At 40.3% G+C, this 19,954-nt stretch overlaps 1 protein-coding gene across 3 annotated transcripts in view; it reads left to right on the top strand.

The window, feature by feature from the left end:
* Nucleotides 1-421: 421 nt before the first annotated feature.
* The window catches only part of IL15RA (interleukin 15 receptor subunit alpha), a 54,991-nt gene continuing 35,458 nt past the window's right edge, over nt 422-19,954 (top strand). Inside the window, exon 1 of one of the 3 annotated variants that reach the window (XM_032349827.1) lies at nt 422-961. In XM_032349827.1, coding sequence (XP_032205718.1) covers nt 850-961 — 112 coding nt within the window. In that variant the 5' untranslated portion in view covers nt 422-849. The remainder of the gene's footprint in view (nt 962-19,954) is intronic. The other 2 variants (XM_032349826.1, XR_004287218.1) reach the window with 2 other exon arrangements.

Here is a 19,954-nt window from a genome sequence, read left to right on the forward strand (position 1 = left end):
TTGCAAAAGAGGAAGACGGCAGAGTAGATCTCATCGAAAGAGAAGCACCACGGCGCGGAGAGGAGGCCTTCGACCTGCTCCTGCCTCCCACGCCCCCTTCAACTGTCTCGACATTTTCTTGGGGGAAGACATTCGCGACCGGATTCAGACAAAGTGCTGCTCCGGAGACGCAGCAGGCATGAGCAGGTGGCACAGGCGGCAGGACACCCGACAGCCACAGCGCGGCGACACCGCCGCGGTCACCCGGACCGCAGGCAGCCGCGGAGCCCAGGGCCACTCGCCCGCCTGCCGGGCAGCGCCGGGACACTTGTTGCACTGAGGTCGGAGCGACCGGCGGGGACGCGCGCGGGAGGTGACCGGCGCCGCAGACACGGGCTGTCAACGCCCGCCAGCCGCGCTCCCCGATAAGCGTTCGCTTCCCGACGGCGCCGACTCCCTCTGCGACGGGACGCAAGACCAAACGGACTTCTGGGGTCCCCAGGGGCGAGGAGACAGGCGGAGGGGGAGGACCCCAGGCCCCGGCAGGGGACGGTCCCCGCCCCGCGCAGCCAGCGGCGCTCGGGGGACGCGGGCGGCGGCGCGGGGGGCACGGCGGCGGCCGGGGCTTTCTCCAGAGGAGGGGGTGGGGATGCTGAGTCACGGAGCCGTCGCGGCTCCTCACCTCTCCCCGGCCCTCCGGGGGCTAAAGCAAAAGCGAAAGCGAATGCCACTCGCGGGGCGGCCGGTCGCGGCAGCTGCGCCCGCCACCTCCTCCGGGACGGTCCGGCGTCTGCCCGCGCGGCCGGCGGGGCGTCCGGGCCGCTGCGAGCCCAGGGCCCGGCGGGCGGGAGAGCGGCCCAGCGTCCGGCCATGGCCCCGCGGCCGCCCTGGGGCTGCAGGGTCCGCGCGCTGCCCGCGCCGCCGCTGCTGCTGTCGCTGTCGCTGCTGCTGCTGCTGCTGCTGCTCCAGCCCGCGACGCCGGGTAGGGAGAGGCGCGCGCCCCTGGCGGGGCGGGGGGCGGGGGGCAGCGCGCGCCGCACCTCCCCGGCCGCCGCTCGGTGCCGGCGGAAGGGGCGCAGCGCCCGCGGGGAGGGGGACGGGGACACCTGCAGGCAGCGGTCGGGAGGGCAGCGCCGACCGCCCACCGGCCCCAGCTCGCGGGCTCCCGCGGGGCAGCGGCACCGGCGGCCGCGCTTTGAATCCCACGCCTTCCCCATTCGCGGGGCAAAGGCAAGAAGCTGCGTTTGCACTGGGGGCTCCGGGGGTTCCGGCGGCTCCGGGGCGGGGGTGAGGGGTTGTTGCACAGCAATTTCGGGAAACGCGTGAAGGCGGTTCTCCGAGCCCCGCCGGGAAAGCCGCGCACTTGCCGCACGGCGAGCGGTGCCCGCGGGGGTGCGCGGAAAACGACCCGGTCTCTACCCTCGACCAAAAGCAAATACTACGAGTGGGTGGCGGCAGGACAGGACGCGGTAGAGACTGCGTCCCTGGGGACAGAAAACGTGTTGGGCAGGTTGCACTCGGGAGGCAGCGGGAGCCGCTCCACATGCTTGAGCCGCAGGAAGCCGTGCGAGGGCGCGGGCGCTCTGGGGCTGGCGGAGGGCGCGCTCCCGCAGGGGGAAGGAGTCACGGCGGTGGTGGCTCGCGTATTCCAGACGAACGTAGGTCGCAGAGATGTAATCTCGGCAGGAAGAACCGAAGTAGTGACTCATCGGTTTTCTTCCCGGGGAGCTAGGAGGGAGGAGACAGGAGCGATGGACTGGCTTTCCTCTTGTTGGCCCTTCCTACCGTCAGGGAGCTCCGCAGTGTCCGATGAAAGCCAGGAACCCTCTCCCCAGAAAAATGCATGAATGCACAGGATCTAATTTGGGGGCCGGGGACCCATTAAAGCCCATTTATAGATTCTCCAAGAGTTAGTTCACCCCATGTTATGGGGGGTTGGGGTGGAGGGGCGTGTTTTAAGGCAAGACTCCCAGTACTTTACATCCAGTCGGGCCAGTCTGCCTACCCAGGACTTGCCCAGAGGTTCCATCCACAGTGGCCGCCAGCTGGCTTGGTGTGATCTCGGTAACTCTGCCATGTTTCCTTAACCTTTATTTTCTTGAGACTATGGATTCCCTGCGCCGCATCTGAGAATCGGACTTACGCTGGTGACCTGGTCAGTTCCTCTTGTCTCCCTAGCCAGTGTGCCCCGTAGCCAGCGACTAGGGCAGCTGGACCAGGACAGTGTGAAAGCGGCATGAGCTGTATTCAGAGCCCAGGAGGTGCAGAGAACTCTGCAGGCAGGACCTCCAAAGCCCATCACCTACAGCCTCGTTTTTGACCTCACAAAGGTACTGCTGCTGTTCAGCAGCTCCTCGTGTTCCTTAGTAGTTTCCTGAGCCGGTTGGGCGAGATGTAATAGATAATAAACTTCATACATTTAATTACGTGATTTGATACGTTTCGAGGTAAATGACTCCACTCACGAAACCATCATGATCATGAAGGTAAACATACCCCTACTACCAAAATTTCCTCTTGTCCTGAGTAACCCTTACCTCCCACCCAGCCCTATCCCCCAGGCCACCTCCCTGGGATTTCTTCCTCTTGACTTGCTGTCATTTCTAGAATGTTACATAAATGAAGTCATACAAAACGTACTCTTTCTTGTCTGGCTACTTTCCCTCCGTCTTATCATTTGTATCAATGGTTCATTCCTTTTTATTGCTGAGAAGTATTTCATTGCATGGGTATCACACCGTTCCTTCATCCATTTGGTTGTTACAGGACGTCTGGGTTGTTTCTGGTTTGGGGCTGTTATGCTTAAAGCTGTTATGAACATTCATATGTCAGTTTTGTGACAGTTTTGAGACTATGGATTCCCTGCGCAGGGACACAGGCTTGGATTTCTTTTGGGTGGAGACAGTGGGTGCAGAATGGCTGAATCATATGACATGTGTGTGTTTTTTATATTCCCACCAGCGATGTGTGAATTCCAGTTTCTCCACATCCTTGTCAGCACTTGGGAGGGCCAGTCTTTTTTCTTTTTCCCCCTTGGAAATTTTTTTCCAGCTTTATTGAGATGCAATTGATGTATAACATTGTGTAAGCTTAAGATATACAACACGATGATTTAATATATGTCCATCTTGTGAAACGATGATCACAATAAAGTGAACACATTCAATCACCTCATTTGTTTACCAAACTGTGTGTGTGTGTGTGTGTGTGTGGTTGGTCAGTCTCTTTAATTGTATCCATTCTAATAGATGTGTAGTGGATTCTCATATTTTTTTTCTCATAGTTTTAAATTTGTATTTTCCTAATAACTGGTGATGTTGAGCATCTTTCCATTTGCTTATTTGCCATCAAATACATCTTCTTTGGTAAAACGTCTGGTTACACATTTTGCTCTTTTAAAAATTGAGTTGTTGAATTATTACTGAATTTCAAAAGCTCTTTATATATTTGGGACACAAGACCTTTATCAAATACAATCTGCAAATATTTTCTCAGAGTCTGTGTCTTGTCCTTTCATTCTCTTAACAGTGTCTGATGAGGAACAGAAAATTTTCATTTCGAAGTTCAGTTTCTTTCTTTTATGTATTATGCTTTCAGTGTCCTCTCTAAGAAATCTTTGCTAACTCAAGGTCACAAAGGTTTAAGTCTAGACGTTTTATAGCCTTAAGATTTTATATTTCTGTCTGTGAATCATTTTGAGTTAATTTTTTATATAATACAAAGTGCGGCTTTAAAGTTCCGTATTGGCTTGGTTTTGGGATTTTTGCATATCCAATCGTCCCAGTACAGTTTGTTGAAAGATGATCTCAACTGAATTGCTCTTACACTTATTTTGAACATCAGATGTTCATATAAGTGTTGGTCGCCATAGACAAAACATCAGTCCATGAAAATCAATTATATCTCTATCCATTAGCAATTGGTTGAAATTTGAAAATATATGTATCATTTGCAATAGCATCAAAATGTATGAACCACTTATGGATAAATGTGACAAAAGATGAGAAAGACCTGTATGCTAAAAACCACAAACCACTGCTGAGAGAAAATAAAGCAGACCTAAACAAATGGAGATACATACCATGCTCATGGACAGGACAAAGCAGTATTGCTAAGGTAGCCATATTCCTCCCCCACATCCAAATTTCTTGCAAAAACTAACAAACTGATTCCAAAATTCGCATGGAAATGCCTAAGACCCAGTATAGCCAAAATAACTTTGAAAAGCGACTTTCTCTAAGTTGGAGAAGTAACACTTCTGATTTTGAGACTTATTATAAGGATACAATAAACCGGACAAGGTGGTTATAGAGTAAAGATGAACAAAGGGCTAGCAGAAGAGCCTGCACCTAATGTTTTTAAATGAGCTTGGAAGGGAGGTGGATACAAATTATTAAATTTGCTACTTGGTGCTAAGATCCTGATCAGAAATTACAGAGAGAAGCCCATTTCTTCTCATGAGCAGAACAAATAGTGAAGTCTCAGGTAGTTTACAGTGCTAACAGATATAACAAATTGCTGTTACCTGTTCTTAGTCAAAAGGCATTAATTGCAGGGAAAACCGATCATCTTGGGCAGGAAGGAATTTACTTCTTAAAGAGCCTCACAACCTGAAAAGCTGCAGATGATTTGCCAAAAGTAGCTAAAGATGAGGAATTGTTTGAAGATAAATATACCATCTTGGGTTCTGTTACACAGGGTATTGTATGCTTTGAGGTGGTTTTATAATTTTTGTGTAAAACCATTTTTCAGAATTCTGGGGAGTTTTGCCCAAACCTTTCATTTTCGGTTTCAGATCAATTTTATCTAGTTATTATTGTTTTGTACTGCTACTCACAGCAAAAAGAAAAAAAAAAGTAAGTCATAAAAACTTAAATGCACAAAATATGGGATTTATTGAACTCAACCTGTGGAGGATTGCAGAAATTAAATGCAGTTGTTTTCAAGTAATATACATCATATTATTCCATTTTTACCAGAAGATCTAGAAGTAGCTATCACTGAGTAGGGAGACACTATGAGTTGTTAGTGTGTGTGTATATGTCTATAGTTGTCTGCCTTTTCTCATTTTTGTCATAATTTGAAATGACTTTGTAAAAAGAAAATAAAACTACAAAAGAAGTAGCTCAAAAAGGCTATAGAATTTGGAGGTTTTTTTCAGAATCATTTTTAAGTAATTACAGCAGATCTTGTTTGGTAATGTTTCCATGACTTTATAAATTGGAACCAATTTTGGGTTATAGAACTATAAAGTCACCATAGATAACATTTGTGCATACATTTTATACATTTTATATTTTATGCATACATTTTACAATATTTTACAATTTGTTTAAACGGTTCCTTACAAAGCGTAGACTGGATATTTAGGTTGTTTCAAAATGTTTGATATTCTAAAAAGCACAGAGTAGGAACAATTGGATGAAAATAAGCTATATAGAGCAAAAAGGACAAGGGAGAACTCAAAGTCTAAAATAAAGTGGCAGAAATGCTTCTGGGGATATTCTTTTTTTAATCAAATCATCACTTCAACTAATTTGTCTTGGGCTAAAGCACTTTTGCCAAATTGATTTTATTATATAGTGTGTAACCGTGTAAATAAATGTATAAAAATCCCCGAACATGTACACTTGGAGTCATACCCGTTACTCATCATGCACGGTTGATGTAATCTGAATGTTTTCTACTAGGAAAGACTTGATTTTCCTCTGAGAAGTAGGAAGCCCCTGAAGGTCTCTGGGCAGGAGGGACATTCCTGGACCGGCATGGGGGAAAGATGACTGTGGTAAAGCATGTGAAGAGTGGACTGTAGTCAGGAGGGTCTGGGGGCAGGCAGCCAAGTTAGAGACTTTTGCAACAGTTCTTGTAAATGGTGAAATTCTGAACCGAGACTGTCTCAATAAGGGAGAGAAGAGGGGGCGGATCTCCTCTCGAGCCCTGCAGGCACGGACTGGATTTCCACTTTCCCTTTTGCCTGCCCTTCAGCCTATGACCACGCAGCTGTTTCAGGCCCTCGCGAATCCATCTTTAAGGACCCCAACCAAGATGAATTAATCTACAGCACAAAATGTGGGCTGGGAATTTCAGTTAAGGAGCCTGAGAGAGAAAGAACAGACTTGATGAGTCAAAGATAATGACCTGGGAAGAGCGCGTACTGACAGCGAGTGCCAAAAGGAAATGAACGTGTTGGCTTGGCTTGGCTGGCCTTTCGGCTAGAAAAATAATGAAGGCAAATGCATTGCTGTGAACATAGAGGCCTTTATGTTTTCGACGCCTCAGTGTCACAGTGAGCTTCGTGAGGGAGAACTTACATCTGATACTTCCTACCACACTGAGAATACTGTAGACATATGAATGGATGGTAGAATAAGACCCAAAAAAATATTGGAATGGATTTTGAATTCCAGATATGAAACTAGGCCAAGGAATCTCATTATATTAGACTACGTAAGCCACCTTGATAAAGAAGTCTGATTCATGAGTTCTACAAAGTAGAGAAAGCTGTGACCCAGCACGCTATTTTGGTGACTTCATTTATGATCACTAGGACTTGTATATGATTTTTTTTTTTTTTTGGCTACTTAAGAGTTTCTAAAATCCCAGAATCTTGTATTTATAACTATTGACATTACTTCATCCATTCCTGTCTGATATTCATAAGCCACTAGCCCCAGAAGGCACCTATCACGTACTAGGCTTAGCACTGTGGGAGCACCAGAGAATGCTGAGAGACATTCACCGCTTCCAAAGAGCTCACAAGATTGCAAATAAGGCAAATAAGGCACTTGCTTATGTGGAATATCTAAGGAATAACGTTATGGGAAAATATATAGAGAAATGATCACTGGAGTGTCAAAAGACGTGATCAGGGTCTCTAGGAAGAAAGGCTACTGATACAATCAAATGTACTGTCTCCAGTGCCCTCTTTTATTTTTTAAGATTTTATTTATTTATTTGACAGAAAGAGAGAGAGATCACAAGTAGGCAGAGAGGCAGGCAGAGAGAGATGGAGAAGTAGGCTCCCTTCTGAGCAGAGAGCCCGATACGGGGCTCGATCCCAGAACCCTGGGATCATGACCTGAGCCTAAGGCAGAGGCTTCAACCCACTGAGCCACCCAGGCACCCACTTCAGTGCCCTTTTGGAGAGCCCAGCTTTGCAGGGTAAATAAGGGGCCATCATGTGACTGAGGGGGCTGGCTTCAGTATATGGACATCCTTGTGCATTCATATATCAATTATTATTATCAATTATTATCGTTCTTTGAGGCCTGTTCACAATCTATTAGACCACTAGTAGATTTCCTTTTTCAGCAGAAAGATAGATACTCTGAATTGCCACAAAACACCTGGAAATGATGAGTAATAGAGAGTAAATATCTATTAAAATACAGACCCAATAAAGTATGTAATCAAGTATTTAAAGCAAAAAAAAAAGTCTATTTTGGTGTTTATAATATACGTAGAAGCAAAATGTATGACCACAAGAGCACAAAGGCTGTAAGAAGAGAAATGGAAGGATAGTGCTTAAGGTTCATATACTGTATATGTGAAGCATATAATGTCACTTGAAGGTGAACTGTGATGAGATAAAGACATATACCATGAACCCTAAAGCAACCACCAAAATCGTATGATCGAAAGAATCACAGTTAGTGGGCCAACAGAGTGGATAGAATGGAATCATGAAATATACTCAAATAATCACATGACATGATCATCTCCATAGAAAATCCTATGGAATCTATAAAAATGCTCTTAGAATAAGTGAGTTTAGCAAAATTGCAGAATACACAATTAACTTACAAATATCAATATATAATATACCAGCAACAAGCAGTCAGAAATTGAAAAAAATTGGAAAAAAATTGAAAAAAAAAAAACCATTTGGGTTGACATAAAAAAAAAAAAACCAGGAAATATTTAGGAATATATCTGGCAAAAAAATGTATAAAACCAGTAACCAAAAACTATAAAACATTTCTGAGATGAATTACTGAAGATTTAAATAAACTGAGAGAGATACTGTGTTTATAGATATTGAGAAGATTCAATATTATTAAGATATCACTTCTTCCCCAACTTGATCTATAGATTTAATGCAATTTCAATCAAACTTTCAACAGGTTTTTTTTTTTTTAATAGAAACTGATATACTGATTCTGAAATTCAGTAAGGGACCAAACTCTGAAAAAGATTAACAGATTTATTATAAAGCTACAGTAATCAGGACAGTGTGGTGTTGGGGTCAGATTAACAAACAGACAAATATATTGATGGAACAGAATAGTAAGTCCAGAAATAAGCCCTCTCATACTTAGTCCTGGCTCAGGATCTTATCCCAATACTGCTGGAGGTCCACTACAAGGGGAAGGAGGCTTTTTCCTACACAAAACCTGTAAAGATACAGGGGAGAAGTTGATGACAAGGAAGTAAGGAGCAATATGACTGACAGCTCCAAGTCCAAGAGCCAGATACACAGGGCCTGCCTGAGTTAGCTGATGGGACACAGACAGCAGAAAACTTCTCTTGACTCCAGGCCAGCACGCACCGACTACCAGCACAGCAGTCAACCCCTGAGAGTGTGGTGGGCGAGAGTGTGGAGATACCCTCTTGGGGTTTAGATACACAGAGAACGATGAGAGAGGAGGGTGAATTAGGAACACAGAAGATCCCTCGGGCCCTCCAGCACCCACCCTATGCCCAAGATAACACTAGAGGAATTTGAACCCGGTGGTGTTCTTTTATACATTTTTTAAAAGATTTTATTTATTTATTTGACAGACAGAGATCACAAGTAGGCAGAGGCAGGCAGAGAGAGAGAGGAGGTAGCCGGTTCCCCGCTGAGTGGAAAGCCTGATGTGGGGCTCGATCCCAGGACCCTGAGATCATAACCCGAGCTGAAGGCAGAGACTTTAACCCACTGAGCCACTCAGGTGCCCCTTTTTATACTTTTTTAAAAAAAGATTTTAAGAACCCAGTGGTGTTCTGAAGGCAACCTCAGCACAACAAAATCCGAACCTAATTCAACAACTGACTAGCCCAACTCAGTTCCCCCACACCATCAGTCTAGCCAAAGAAGTTTTCCCATTTTCAGGTATAAATACTGTTTTACCTCAGTTCTATACACATAGTCCAGCAGTCAATCAAAAATTAAGTGACACACAAAAACACAACAACACCACAATCCCATTATCAAGGGACAAGAAATAAAAAGATTCAAAGATGACCCAAAAATCAGAACTATGAGACTGGAAGTTAAAATAAATATCACTAACCTGTTAAAGGCTCTGGTGGAAAGGATGGACGGTATTTCTGAACAAATGGGGAATTTTAGCTGAGAGGTAGAAACCATAGGAAAGTGTCAAATGGAAATGTTAGAAATTAGAAAGAAACCAAACAAACAGTAATAGACATGAAGAAAGGTTTCAACAGGCTTACTGGAACACCGGATGCATCCAAGGAAAGAATCAGTAAATTGGAATACAGGTCAGTAGAAATTACTCTAACAGAAACACAACAAGAAAAAATGAGAGAGAAAAAAATGTGAGACAATGTATCCAAGAGCTATCGGACAACAGAAAATGATCTAATGTATGTGTAACGAGAATTCCAGAAAAAAAGAGAGTGGAGCAGAACAAGTATTTGAAGAGGTAGCAGTTGAGAATGTAAGATATTAGATCCAGGAAGCTCAGAGAACATTAAGCAGGATAAACACCCACCCCTCTCCCATCCAAGACACCCTCACATCTAAACACATTGTATTCAAATCACTGAAAAGCAAAGATGAAGAAAAACTCTGACAAAAGTTGCTAAAGATACATTACACACAGAAGAATGAATATAAGAATTAGAGCAGACTTCTTACCAGAAATTATTCAAGCCATAAGAAAATGGATCAACATCCTTAAAATGCTAAAGTAAAACAAACCATAAACACCCCATCAAGCCAGGGTTCTATAGCCAGAATAACCAGTTATCTTTTGAAAACCAAAAGCAAAAGAAAGACTCTGACAAACAAAAAGTGAAAGAATTCATCACCTGCAGACCTACACTCTAAGAAACACTGGAAAACATTCTGTAGGCAAAACGCATAGAATCCTAAACAGAAACTTGGCTCTCTAAAAAGAAAAACACTGGAAATGGTCAAAATGGAAGCCAATAAAACATATTTGTTCTTTAAAATCACTCTAAAAAATCTTTGACTCTCTAAAGCAAAAATAGCAAAGTATTGCTTTTATAAAATATGTAACAGTAAAATGTATGACCGCAAAAAGTGAGAGAGTGATTCTAAGTATGCTTTGGTAGAGTTCTTAACTATATGTGAGTTGATACAGTATTATGTGAAAATAGCCTTTGATAAAATAAAGATGTATTGTGTACCTCAGCGAAACCTCTAAAAATAATCTGAAGTGGTACATAAAATAAGCAATGGGATAAATAATAGTCAATCCAAAGCAATCAAGAAAGAAGAAAATGAGCAAAGAGCAGACGGAACAAATAGAAAACAGCTAGCAAAATGGTAGGCTTACAACCAGCCACATCAATAATTACATTAAATATAAGTGATCTAACCATACCAATTAAAAAACAGAGATTCTTCAATTAAATTTTTTAAAAAGCTCCACTATATGCTGACTACAAAGTAGCAACTTGGAGTACACAGATAAAGATAGGTTAGAAGAAAAAGGATGGGAAAAGATATAACATGCAAACAGTAATCAGAAGAAATCTGGAGTATTTGTATTCATAGCAAACAAAGGAGACATCACAAGAAGGAATAGTACCAGGGATAAAGAGGGACATTACATAATAAGGGGGTTAATTCACCACGAAGACATAAAAATCCTAATTGTGTTTGCATCCACACAAAGGAACTTCAAAATTCATAAAACAAATCTGGTAGAATTGAAAGAAGTAAAATATAAATCCAGGATTATAGTCAGAGACTTTAACATTATTCCTTCAGTAATTTAAAAAATTAAAAAAAAAACTAATAGGAAAAAAACCCAGTAAATATATAGAAGATCAAAACTTTCATCTAAGTGGCATTTACAGAAGACCCCTGTCCAACAAACAGGCGACCCATTCTTTTCAAATACATATGGAACATTCACCAAAAGAGACCATACTGTGGGCCATTAAGCAAGCCTCAACAAATTCCAGATCAATGAAATTACACAAAATATGTTCTGTAACCACAATGGAATTAAATTAGAATGCCTTAACAGAGAAATATCTGGGGCGCCTGGGTGGCTCAGTGGGTTAAGCCGCTGCCTTCGGCTCAGGTCATGATCTCAGGGTCCTGGGATCGAGTCCCGCATCGGGCTCTCTGCTCAGCAGGGAGCCTGCTTCCTTCTCTCTCTCTCTCTCTGCCTGCCTCTCAGTGTACTTGTAATTTCTCTCTGTCAAATAAATAAATAAAATATTAAAAAAAAAACAGAGAAATATCTGGAAAATCCTCAGGTATATAAAAATTCAACAAAGCACTTATAAATAACCTGTGGGTCAAAGAAGAAATTATAAGAGGAAAATAGAAAATGTCTTTAGTTGAATGAGAATAAAAATACACTTAAACAAGTTATAATTTGTGGAATCAGTTAAAAGAGATCTTAGAAAGAAATTAATCATATTAAGTGCTTGTATTAGAGAAGAAGTCTCAAATCAATGATGTAAGCTTCTACCTGAAGAAACCAGACAACAATGAGCAAATTTACCCCAAGCAGAAGGAAGGAAATAGTAATGATAAGAGCAGAAATCAATGAAACTGAATACAGAAAAATAACAGAGAATAGCAATTAAACTAAAGATCAACTTTAGTTGATCAAACTAAAAAATCAGCAACATTGTAAATCTCCAGCCAGACTGATCAAGAAGAAAAATGAATAAACATGAATTACACTGGGAATGAAAAGGAACATCACTGCAGGTCCTAGAAATATCTGATAGGTCATAAAGATTTATTATGCATTACTTTATGGCTATGAATATGACAACTTAGATAAAATGGACAAATTCATTGAAACAATATGAAAGCCCATTCAGGAATAACCTGAGTTGTCTTATACCTTAGAGAGTTAGAGTTGTAGTGTAAAACAACTCAGCAAAAAATTCCAGACCCAGATGGCCTCATTGGCTAATTCTTTAAAAAAAAAAAAAAATCAATAAAGGTATGCAAATTCGAGTGATGGCTAAATCCTCAACAACAGCAGGGGACTATGGAAGGAAGGTATAACTTCTTGCTAACACAGAAGTCCATGCTGCACAAAACTGTCATTTAAGAAAGACAGTGAAATAAAGACTCAAAGGAAGAGAAAATAACAGGTGATGGCATTGAAGTATCTCTAAGGTTCTTGTATAGCTGGGGAGAAGGCTGTAGATTTCGATCCCCTTTTCCATGTTATTAAGGACACACGTTAAAAAGGTCTGACCACTACCCAGAGACAGGCTGCTTAACATGGGATGGTAGCAATTCTAAAGATTTTTTTTTTTTTAATTTGAGAGAGAGACAGTGAGAGAGAGCATGAGCGAGGAGAAGGTCAGAGGGAGAAGCAGACTCCCCATGGAGCTGGGAGCCTGAAGTGGGAGTCGATCCCAGGACTCCGGGATCATGACCTGAGCTGAAGGCAGTCGTCCAACCAGCTGAGCCACCCAGGTGTCCCCGGATGGTAGCAATTCTAAAACACAGTCTCGAACTATATGAGTCAAAGCACTGGGTGTGGTGCATAAACAGTGAATCCTGGAACACTGAAAAAATTAAATTAAATTTTTAAAAAAGAAAATAAAGTAAAAATTAAATTAAAAATTAAAAATTTAAAAATAAAATAAATAAAGTAAAAAATAAAAGAATTATATTTGAGGACAAAAAAAGAAACAAAGGAAAGTATGTGAGAGTGTTAACATCATACAGGGAATATCAAGAAAGACACAGAAATTATTTTGAAAAAGAAAAAATGGTCAGAACTATTATATATAATATATATTAGCAAGTATACAATCATGATGGAAAATTTTAACATACCTCTAAGTATTTGATGGCTCAAATGTGAAAATAAATCAGTAAAAATATAAAAGTGAAAACAATTAACAGGCTTATCAAATTGTCTAAGAAGTGAATAACACAGATTCTTTTCCAACACAGAGAGAACATTTATAAAAAGACTATGTGTTTCCCAGGCCATAAAATCAGCCTTAATACATTTCAAATGATAGTTATCATGTAGATCAACGTCTCTGACCACAAGGAATACAAGTCAGAAAAAAAAAAAATTTGACTTGGACAAAACAACACAAAAGCACCAAACACCATCATCTGGAAACTTAGAGCCATAAGTGCCTACATTAGAAAATAAGGAAAGCTTCACATTATGAGGTAAGCATCCTATAAAGCAGAATAGGGGTAGTGCCTGGGTGGCTCAGTCAGTCAAGTGTCTGCCTTTGGCTCAGGTCATGATCCCAGAGTCCTTTATTTGAGTCCTGCACTGGGCTCCCTGCTCAACAGGGAGTCTGCGTCTCACTCTGCCTCTGGCCCTTCCCCCCGCCCCGCCCCACAACTCAGGTTATCTCTCCCTCCCTCTCTCTCTCTCTCTCTGTGTCAAATAAGTAAATAAAATCTTTTTTTTTTTAAGCAGACTAGGTCCAAAAGAAGTAGAAAAAGAAAAAATAAGGATAAAAGCAGCTATAAATAATACTGAAAAAGATGTACATTAGAGAGATGGCAAGAAATCCAAAAGTTGGATTTTGAAAAATCTACTAAAATGAATAAACCTCTAGCAGAATTAATTGAGAATAAGAGAGAATGCATAAACAAACAAAATTAGGCATGTAAAAGAGGTCATAAATACAACATTTAAAATACTTTCATGCTAAAAAGTTTGCAGTATAGATGACAAATCCTTACCTTTTTTTTTTTTTTTTTTTGACAAATCCTTATTTAAAAACAATTTACTGAGATGCTTGGGTAGCTAAGTGTCCAACTCGTGATTTCCACTCATCATGATGAAGCCTGCATTGGGCTCCAGGCCCATCATGGAGCCTACTTAAGGTTCTCTCTCCTCCCTCTGCCCCTCCCCCTCTAAAAACAAACAAACAATCAAACAAAAAACAATTTAGCAAAAATAACTCAAGAAAAAGTAGGATAGATTCCTGAAGATTCCCTTTCAAAACATGAACAAGGCAAAGTTTCACAGGATAACCCCTCCTCTTCAACCTTATACAAGAAGTCCCAACCAATATAGTAAGACAAGAAAAACAAACATTGTACAGATTGAAAGAGAACTTTTCAAGCTCTCTTTATTTTCAGACATATGATTGTTATTCCATTATAATAATTTGCATATAAAATAGTAAGGATTGAGCTAGATCACTGAATTAAAAGTCAATATTCAAGAATCAATATTCTTTGTGCACACAGATAAAAGGAATTTTGATAATACATATTTCTAAAAGATGACATTTACAAAGCACACCTTCCTGCCCCAAATTAATTATCGAGGAATAAATCAACAAAAGATACATCACTCCCTTATACAGAAAATCATAAAACTTTTTGAAAGAAACCTAAATAAGTAGAAAGAGAAACAAAAAGAAATCCATTCGAAGAACCACTGTGATGAATCTGCAGAGCACCAAAACAGAGATCTTAAGTATCTTGAGAGAAAAGACAAATTGGTTAAAAAATTGCTAACAAAAAAACCCAATAATTTGGCTTTTTAGTAAAACATCAACATTAAAAGCTTCAAAGCATCAAAGTTCTGAGGACAAAAACCATCTGCATAGAGTTGTATACCCAGAGAAACATTTATTCCTAACAGTAGGCTGAAGTAGGATTCAGGGAAGGTGTAGAGTAGGAAGTATGAGGAATCTGTTTACTGTCCTGGACAATAGTTGCACTGGCAGAATCTGTCTGATAGAACTATTTTGGAACTCTGGGGTATACTGAAAGCTTGCAACTTCCAGGGGAGACTTGGAAGGTGAACAGTGGTCAGTTTCAGCTCTAAGGAGCTGCCACCCATCTGCCACCACCAGCTACATGACAGGCAGCTGTGTGTGTGTTCCTGGAGCAGCCTGCACACAGCTTGCAGGAGCCAGGGTAGGGCAAAAGGGAACCTGTCCTATAAATACCAGGGATCTGTGCTGTGACTGCTGATGGTGCTTCTGAGCACAGACTTGCTGCCAAAGAGGTGGAAAACCATTGTTCTGCACCTCTCTCTGTTGTTGCAAGCCCTTCCCAAACCAGTTGATATGACTTCCAGGGGAATTTAGAGAGCCAGCATCCTTTTCCCTCACCACTTCTTTTTCCTATTCCTTCCTTTTGGGAGCCAGACATTAAAGACTAAGACATTCATAAACAACTACATATTCAGGGAACATTAGAAAGTGAGCATACAAGCTCAGAGGAAAAATTTAGAAAGGATGTGAGAAGACCTTAAGATCACATCTCAGGATGACCCCTGGCAAAATCACAGCCTGCAACAGTCGAAAGAATAAACAAATAAATAACAGCAAACCATGCGATATGGGCAAAACTGGAGAAAGTCAAAGAAAATGTATGAGCAAAATGGAAATATTAATAAAGAGAGGGAAAACCTATAAAGAAACCAAAAATAAATTCTGGAGCTGAAAAATACAATAACTCAAATAACAAGTTCATAGATTCAAAGGCAGATTTGAACAGTTAGAAAAAAGAATTAACTAATTTGAAGACAAACCACAGAAATGACCAAGTCTGAGAAACAGAAAGAAAAAAATTGAAAAAAGGTAAACAGAGCCTGAGGAGCCTGTGGGACACCATCAAGAAACCCACATTGTGTGAGTCTTAAAAGAAGTAAGAGAGAAAGAAGCAGAGAGAATATTTGAAGAAATAAAGGTTGTAAATTTCCCAAATTTGATGAAAGACATGAATATAAACCTCCAGGAAACTCAAGTAACTTCAAGCAAGATGAACTCAGAGAGCTTCACCGAGACACAATAGAACCCAACTTTCAAAAGCCAGAGCCAAAGAGAAAATCTTGAAAGCAGCAAGCGAGAAGGAAATTATCATTTACAAGGGTTTCCCCAATAAGATAATCAGTATATTTCTCATCAAAAACTTTAGAGGCTAGGAGGCAGTAGGCCAATATATTCACAATGCTAAAAGAAAAGAACTGCCAACTAAGAATCCTGTATCCAGAAAAACTGTCCTTCAAAAGTCAGAGAGAAATTAAGACATTATAGATCAGCAAAAGCTGAGGGAGTTCACTACCACTGAACCCAACCTTCAGTATATGTTCGGAGTCCTCCAAGGCAAAACAAAAGGACACTGGGACATACCTTGAAGCTGTGTGGAGAAACAAATATCTCAATAAAGGTAAATTCATGGACAATTACTGAAGCTGGTATTACTGAACAATGGTTTGTAACCGTACTTTTTGTTTTCTACATGATTTAAGAGACTAATATATTTAAAGAAAAAAAACTCATGTAAAAGGTAACATTAGTGTAACTTTGGTTTAAAACTCCAAATCTTGTTTTCTGCATAATTTAAGAGACTAATGCATTTTGAAGAATTATTAGCTTATGTCTTGGGGCACCCAATGTATAAAGATATGATTTTGTGACACTAACAATAGTGATAGAGCTATAAAAGAGCAGAGTTTTTATGTCATTGAAGTTAAGTTGGTGTGAATGCAAATTAGAGTGTGATAACTTTAGGATGTTAAGTGTAATCCCCATGGTACCCACAAATAAAATAGCTATAGAATAGACATAAAAGAAATTAAGAAACTTAAACATTTCATGACATCAAATAGGCTAAACATTAAAAAAGACAGTAATGCAGAAAATGAGGGGCAAAAAAGCTATAAGGCACAGAGAAAACAAAGAACAAATGACAGAAGTCAGTCCCTCCTTATTGGTATTACTTTAAATGTAAATGGATTAAACTTTTTAATGGAAATGGAGATTGGCAAAACACCCTTACACACACACACATGATCTGATTATATACTGTCTGTAAGAGACAAACTTAAGATCCTAAGACACAAATAGATTAAAAGTGAAAAGATGTAAAAAGATATTCTATGAAAATAGTAATCAAAAGAGAGTAGGGATGGCTGTACTAACTAATACCAGGCAAAATAGACTTTAAATCAAAAAAGTTTAGACACAAAAAAGGACATTATAGGGGTGCCTGGGTGGCTCAGTGGTTTAAAGCCTCTGCCTTCAGCTCAGGTCATGATCCTGGGATCCTAGGATCGAGACCCGCATCAGGCTCTCCGCTCAGTGGGGAGCCTGCTTCCTCCTCTCTCTCTGCCTGCCTCTCTGCCTACTTGTGATCTCTGTCTGTCAAAAAATTAAATAAAATCTTAAAAAAAAGGACATTATATATTAATAAAAAGTTTGAGATAGCAAGAAGATAAGTAATTATGTATCTAATAAAAGACCACCAAAATATACATTCTTTTCAATCCACATAGGACATTTTGCAGGATGGACCATATATTAGGCCACAAGTTAAGTCTCAATAGATTTAAAAAGACAGATATCATACAAAGTATCTAATTTGATCATAGCAGGACAAAGTAAGAAATCAGTAACAGAAAGAAAACTAGAAAACTTGTGAAAATTAGGCAACACACTTTTTTTAAAGATTTTATTTATTTATTTACTTGTTAGAGAGAGAGAGAGAGCACAGGCAGACAGAGTGGCAGGCAGAGAGAGAGAGAGAAGCAAGCTCCCTGCCAAGCAAGGAGCCCAATGTGGGACTCAATCCCAGGACACTGGGATCATGACGTGAGCCGAAGGCAGCCGCTTAACCAACTGAGCCACCCAGGTGACCCAGACAACACACTTTTAAACAACCAAAGATCAAAGAAGAAATCATAGGGAAATTAGAAAATACTTAGAGATGAATGAAAATGAAAACATGCGTACCAAAACTTATGGGACATAGTGAAAATGGAGCTAAGGGGGAAATTTATAGCTACCCATGCTTACATTAAAAAGTAAGAAAGATCTAAAGTCAACAACTTAACTTTATACATCAGGGCACTAGAAAAAGAACAAATGAAACCCAAAGTAAGCAAAAGGAAGGAAATAACAAAGATTAGAGCAGAGATAAATGAACTAGAGAACAGAAATACAAGAAAATCAATAAAACCAAAAGTTGGTTCTTCAAAAAGATAAAACCAAAAGTTGGTTCATCAAAAAGATCAACCAAAATGACTAACTTTTAGCTAGATGAACTAAGAAAAAAAGAGAGATAACTTATATTATGCAATCAGAAATGAAAGTGTAGACATTACTACCAATTCTATATAACTGAAAAGGATTATAAGAGAGTACTATGGATAATTTTGTACAAATAATTGGACAACCTAGATGAAACAGACAAATCCCTAGAGAAACAAAACCTACCAGAAGGTAGAAAAAAATTAAAGAAGAGAGAACATTTCCTAACTTAGCCTGAGGCCAGTATTACCCTGATAACAAGGCCAGATAAGGAATGTAAGAACAGAACATTACAGACAGAATATTGATGTAAAAATCCTTAACAAAATACTAGCAAACTGAATTCAACAACATTTTTAAAGGATCATACACCATGACCAAGTGGGATTTATTCCGGGAATGCAAAGATGGTTCAACATATGAAAATTGATCAGTGTAATATACCCCATTAACAGCATGAAGGGGGGAAAACACATGAGCATCTCAACTGATACAGAAAAAGCATCTGACAAAAGTTCAACAACCTTTCATGATTAGAGAAAAATACTCAAAATACTAGGAATAGAAGGAAACGTCATTAACATAATAAAAGTCATACATTAAAAACAGTGAACATGACATTCAGTGGTGAAAGACTGAAAAGTTTTCCTCTAAGATCAGGAACAAGGCAAGGATGTCTGCTTTCACCATGTGGACTCAACATAGCACTGAAATTTCTAGCATAGCAGGTAGGCAAGGAAAAGAAATAAAGAGCACCCAAATCAGAAAGGAAGAAGTAAAATCACCTCTGGTAATTTTACCAGATGGTACAGTCTTTAAAATTCCACCAAAAAACAGTTAGAACTAATGAATGAATTCAGAAAAGTAGCAGGACACAAAGTCAACCTACAAAAATCAGATGCATTTCTATATAATTACAGTGAATAATCTAAAAGAAGATTACAAAAACAATTCCATTTTCGATAGCATCAAAAAAATTAAAATACTTAGGAATACACTTAACCACGGAGCTGAAAGACCTGTACAGTAAAAAACTAACAATCACTGCAGACAGAAATGAAAGAAGACACAAATCATTGGAAACGCATCCCATGGTCACGGATTGAAAGATTTAATGTTATTAAAATGTCAATACTACCCAAAGTGGTCTACAGATTGAATGCAATTCCTACCGAAATCCCAATGATGTCTTTTACCAAAATAGAAAAGCCCATCCTAAAATTCATATGGAATCACAAGAACCCCAAATAGTCAAAACAATTTTGAAAAACAAAACTGGAGGACTCACACACATGGATTTCAAAACTTACTACAAAGCAATAGTAATCACAACAGTGTGGTATGAGCATTAAGAAAGACATACAAATGAATGAAATAGAATAGAAAGGGGACGCCTGGGTGGCTCAGTTGGTTGAGCAGCTGCCTTCGGCTCGGGTCATGATCCCAGCGTCCTGGGATCGAGTCCCATATCGGGCTCCTTGCTGAGCAGGGAGCCTGCTTCTCCCTCTGCCTCTGCCTGCCATTCTGTCTGCCTGTGCTCGCTCTCTCCCCCCTCTCTCTCTCTGATAAATAAATAAAATCTTTAAAAAAAAAAAAAAAAAAAAAGAAATAGAATAGAAAGCCCCCAAATAAACCACCACGTGTATGACAAAATGATTTTTGACAAGGGTGTCAAGACGATTCACTCGGGAAAGGACAGTCTTTTGAACACACAGTGCTGGGGAAGCTGGACATCCACATGCAAAACAATGAGGTTGGTGGGGCACCT

The sequence above is a fragment of the Mustela erminea genome, chromosome 6 (genome assembly GCF_009829155.1).
Source record: "Mustela erminea isolate mMusErm1 chromosome 6, mMusErm1.Pri, whole genome shotgun sequence".
NCBI lineage: Eukaryota > Metazoa > Chordata > Mammalia > Carnivora > Mustelidae > Mustela > Mustela erminea.